The following is a 4,980-nucleotide window of genomic DNA, read 5'->3' as shown; positions in this document are numbered from 1 at the left end:
GAAACAGCTGACCATACTCCTGAAAAGTGATCGGGCGTCCTTCAGAATAAAAGACTGACAAGCCTGAGTCGGCGATTGATTAGGCAGAGGTAAAGCATAAGTGATCAAAAAATGAAAACACAATGAAATATCAAGTCTGCTATCAAAAAATGTGTATGCAAAGAGAGCGCTATGCTTGCATGAGGCACCCTAGGGTGCTCTTTTACTGACAATTGACTTCAATACAGTATATACTAGAGACCTTTATTTTATGAGCTTCCATCATAAAACACAATGGACTCGTTTTAGCTTCTTCTTAAAACTCCTCTTATAAGCCAATTGAATAAAAGGCATGTTGAATGAAATTTAACGTTTTCATTTTTTATTCCGATATCCTCCCAAGTACTATATTCCTCAAAGATAACACTTTTTTCATTGCCTTCTCTTCTAAAATATTAACATTTTCTTAGAAAGAAATAGAGCTGAGTCTTTCACATCTTCATAGGTCAGGTCAGAGGTTGGCTCATTCCGCAGATGCATCCAAAGAACTTGAACAGTCCAATAAACTATCGTGCTCCAACTTTACAAGCTGGGGATTTATTCAATTTTATTTAAAACAAAAAATATTTGCATGTTAGACCACAGATCCCGAGGAGATCTGAAGTTTAATGTTCCATTTCCGATATCACGCTTTGGTGTTTGTCTAACCTTATGTGATAAATAAAAAAAAAAAGTGAGTGGGTGAAAACTCTGAGTCAGAAATGGGTGACGCAACGTGGGACTTACCCACTTTTATTTTCCAACATCAGCACAGCCTATGTTTTTTAAGAATATGGTTACAGGTCTTGTTGTTTTCTGCTTTCTTTAGCATGCAGATGAAGGAGGTTTCAGACTGTCAGCCGGTTTCGCCCCACGACGTTTTTGGGGCTATATGTGTGCTTTACAGCTCTAAATAATGAACCATACAGATGCCACGTGTCTTAATCATCATCACACATTTAATGAGTCTCAAAACAACCACAAACACAAACGTCAAGTCGGTATGAGTTCAACTTATTTACATCCCATATTGTTTTTACACGTGAAACCACAAGCTCTTAACACGTTGAGTTACACGACACGAACTGTGTACAAAAATAGAATATATCCCAACTTTCCATATTAAATGACAAAATGTACATTGCATTCAAAGCGTCCTTGGATCAGTCAGTGTACAAAAAAAAAAGACACAGAGCAAGGCACTAGAGGGGGAACAGAGCAATCAACAAACATGTTAGAATGAACACTTTGTCAATTCAATAACTTAAAACACATTTTTTTTTTCCTTTTCAAAAAAGTTATTGCAGTTGTTTCACATTTCAGCGTGCAGCTTATTGCACGTTTAACGCCTGTTGGCCATATTAAAATTGTCCCCTTTATATTACAATGGCCCTTGGATATTGTTATGAATTAATGGCTATATTTACTTGTATGTTCAGTAGACTGTGCAGACAAAGTGCATTCGTGTCAGTCTCTCTCCATCCAACTCGGCAACGGGAACAGGGGAATGTGCGTAATTGTGCGTAATTGCGCACGGCTGCACTCGGCTCGCAGCTTTTGTTTATTCCCACCCCGGCGTTGAGGCTACTATCTTTAGTTCACAATAATATCAAAATCATTATTTGATAGTACTGTTCTTTTAGGGGGTTAGTGTGCGCCACGCTGCCGGTGTGACAACCGAGATTCCCAGTGACAACTATGAACAAATCCCGTTGGCTGCGCTGATGCCGCCGGACCCTCGCTCCAGACCGGAGCTGGCTGACGAAGACGACGACGAGGAGGAAACGGTGGAGGACTTCCTCTCCTTCTGCCTCAGGTGGATCTTAGTGTGCCGCTTCCTCTCGTCGCTCCTGGCGAACTTGCGGCCGCAGAAGTCACAGGCGAACGGCTTCTCCCCGGTGTGCGTCCGGATGTGCGTGGTGAGGTGGTCGCTGCGGCTGAAGTTGCGCATACAGATCCTGCACTGGAACGGCTTGTGTCCCGTGTGGATCCGGATGTGTCTGGTCAGCTCGTCGGAGCGGGAGAAGCGCCGGTCGCAGCCCTCTGCAGGGCACGGGTACGGCCGCTCGTGGATGGGCGTCTTGCTGGGTCGGTTCGGGTACTTTCTGGGCCGCAGGATCGGCCTCAGGGGCAGGTTCTGTGGGCTGTATGCAGAGGGAAGCCTCGGCGGCCCTCCCTCGGAGCCACTACCACCCGGACCTGCCAGCGTAAAGTTCCTGATAGTGTTCAGCGGGGTCAGGGGCGGGGGGACGCGGAATGTGTCGAGCGGGCACGGGCCGAACGGTTTCCGGTCCGGGATGCCCGCCACCTGCATGTCCCGCTGGCAGGCCGGCTGGAAGAAGCCCGAGTAGTCGGGGATGATTGGGAAAATCCCCTGCGCGTCTGAAGTGCTTGGCGGTTTGGGCGAGGAGTAGGAGGGCGGCGGGTAGGAGGCGATGGGGCAGGTGGAGGTGGAGAGGAACGCCGAGGGGTCCTGGTAGACCTCCCCGCAGCCCGTGGAGTAGGGAGGCGGGGGGGAGTAGAGGTGGTGGTGGTGGTCCATCTCTGCCTGGTTCTGGGCCGCCATGGTGCAGCTCAGAGCTCCGCTGGAGAAGTGATGGGGAGATCCGGAGGAAGCCGGGGAGGAGGAGGCCGAGGAGGAGGGAGGAGGAGGGGGCGGCGGCGGGGCCATGCCCAGGATGCCCGCCGAGACGATGTTGATGACTCCCTCGGGGTTCCAGCTGCCCGGGTACTGGGAGTCGATGGAGAACTTGCCCATGTAGGTGAAGGTCTGGTTGCGGTGGGAGGGAGGCTGAGAGAAGCCGCTGGAATAGGAGGAGAGGTCCAGCGAGCGCTTCTCCACGCTCATGTCCGCGCTCATCAAGCCATCTGCGGATACAGGCAAAAAGAAATCATTAGCAAAACAAACCCAGTGATGATGATGATGATTAAGATTTCAAAGAAAGACGTTTTGGGTTTTTTTTTTATGCGAGAGGAAGACGCATCAGACAAGCTGGTGCGTCCCCGTTCCATTACGCACGGACTTCACACACACTTCGCAGCTGTGCGTCCGGTGCGCTTCAAAACACAAATCTATGAATTTGACTCTAAGCCAAGTTATGTTATTAATAACCAAGACATTTCAACAAAGAGTTGATATGTTATGGGAGTTGTTCAATTCTTCCGCATGTGGAGCACGGTGTAAACTTTGTTTTTACACGAGCGCTATGTGAATAAAGTTTATCATTACTGTAATTATTATTATTGTTCTGAATAGCCACGCGAGTAATTTATTATAGGTGACATTTTTAAAAAGCGTGAACTTGCACAGGCTATTTTGCACAGACAGATGAACCACATTTACTCTCGAAAAGTGTAAAACCAAGTCAAGCCCCGAGCTCATCTTACCTGCTGCTCCGTTCATCTGGTCGTAATGCCCTCCCAGGTCGCTGTTGGGGAAGATTGCCACGGAGGTCGGTAAGCCGGTGGCGATGTCATCCACCGAGTACACGGTCTCGGCTGCGGGGTGCAAGAATCCCCCGAGACTCACCGGGACTTTCTCCAAAGTTTTCGCCGTCATCGTGGCACGACTACCGAGTTCGCTCTCTCTGTCTCTCTCTCTCTCCTGACAATTACCGTCTGCCAACCGAGCCAAGTGTGTAACCTGAACGGGTTTACCACTGCATTCCTTCTCTCTAGAACTGCACCGGCGCGGCGTGAGAAGAAGCCCGTGCGTCTGATTTCACTTCACGCGCTCCGGACGATACAGTTAACGCGGTGTGTGTACGGACACAAACACTGTCATTGGGAGCAAGGGCCCTGGCGCTAGTATGTATATATGGGGAACCTTTTGAATGCGCCGCCACGTCATTACCCAAATAAGGAGTGGGAGGGCGGCAGGGAGAGGCGCTGCGAACGCCGATTGGCTGGGAGGCCTCGTGACGTCGTCAGAGGGAATCACTTGTCAATGGAGAACCCGCTTCTCTTGGAGAGATAAAAACGGACTTTTTCCACTCGCTGGTAAACCATGATAAACTTCTACATAACAGTATAGCAATGGAATTATTAGTTTTAACTGCACAGTAGCGGGGATACAATGCTCTAATGCAAATATATTGTTTATTATACTATTATAAGTATAATACAAATGTGTGTTCTCTATCTAATCGCACTCCGATATCAAACGAGGAATTCCGGTTGATCTGCCTGAAAGCCATAAAAGGTTTCATCCGGCGAATGAAGATACACCCCCTGCGTCCATATTTGGGGGGGGATTCCGGAATATGAGCATCGGAAAATGACGAGTTTTACCGAGCTGAGAGAGAGAGAGACCGAGAGAGAGACAGAGAGAGAGACACGGACCAATGAGCAGCCATGGCAAAACCACAATCAAATGAGTCGGACAGAATCACGGAATTTACACCTTTGGGTGCGTTAGGGTGCATGGGCTCGGAAACTTTTGTCAGTCTGATTTGACTATGCTTTAGGAAAGAATAGGTTTGGTTTGCTGGGGAGTTATTTATAGTTATAGTTGGTTATTTATAGTGATCAGAAAGAGGAAATAATATATAGCGCCGCTGAATATAAATAGATGTTAAATGAATGAATAACTGAATAAGAATGCTAAAAGTGAACATGTGGCTCCATGCACGATGATGATGATGATGAGGAGGATGATGATGATGATGATGATGATGATGGTGGTGGTGGTGGTGGTGATAATGATTCTGCATCAAAAAACTGGACAGAATATAACTCATTTCCTCATTATTTCTGACATTATTTCTTCATCAACATATTTATTATAGCATATGATGTTGTGAATTGGTCACAATATGTCTTTTGAAAATGGATTATTACATTAAAGCGAACGGACTTATTATTTTAACCTGCTACTATCGTTCACCCATATAATTATTGTGATTACTAGGCCTGTTTGTTACAGTTATGATTTGTTTACTCCCTGGGGAAGTGTTGCCCTCC

The 4,980-nt window shown here is 47.0% G+C and overlaps 1 protein-coding gene across 1 annotated transcript; it reads right to left on the bottom strand.

The window, feature by feature from the left end:
- Nucleotides 1-748: 748 nt before the first annotated feature.
- LOC139667736 (early growth response protein 2b-like) lies at nucleotides 749-3,791 on the bottom strand. The gene is made up of 2 exons (XM_071547224.1): nucleotides 3,406-3,791; nucleotides 749-2,886 (listed from the first exon to the last, which is right to left on the bottom strand). The coding sequence occupies exons 1-2, from the start codon at nucleotides 3,575-3,577 to the stop codon at nucleotides 1,715-1,717; spliced, it is 1,344 nt and encodes a 447-aa protein (XP_071403325.1). The 5' UTR covers nucleotides 3,578-3,791; the 3' UTR covers nucleotides 749-1,714.
- Between the last annotated feature and the right edge of the window lie 1,189 nt (nucleotides 3,792-4,980).

The sequence above is a fragment of the Centroberyx affinis genome, unplaced genomic scaffold (assembly GCF_046629955.1).
Source record: "Centroberyx affinis isolate AG114_WGS23_722 - 3 ecotype Tasmania unplaced genomic scaffold, CSIRO-AGI_Caff_v1 ptg005730l_1, whole genome shotgun sequence".
NCBI classification, from domain to species: Eukaryota; Metazoa; Chordata; class Actinopteri; order Beryciformes; family Berycidae; genus Centroberyx; species Centroberyx affinis.
Note: the sequence above shows the minus strand (reverse complement) of the source record. Positions and strands in the feature narration are given on the sequence as shown.

Coding starts and splice junctions, on each gene's coding strand:
- LOC139667736 (XM_071547224.1), bottom strand. CDS start 3,577: ATGACGGCGAAAACTTTGGAGAAAGTCCCGGTGAGTCTCGGGGGATTC. Junction 2,887..3,405: donor CCAGATGAACGGAGCAGCAG/GTAAGATGAGCT, acceptor CTGTATCCGCAG/ATGGCTTGATGAGCGCGGAC.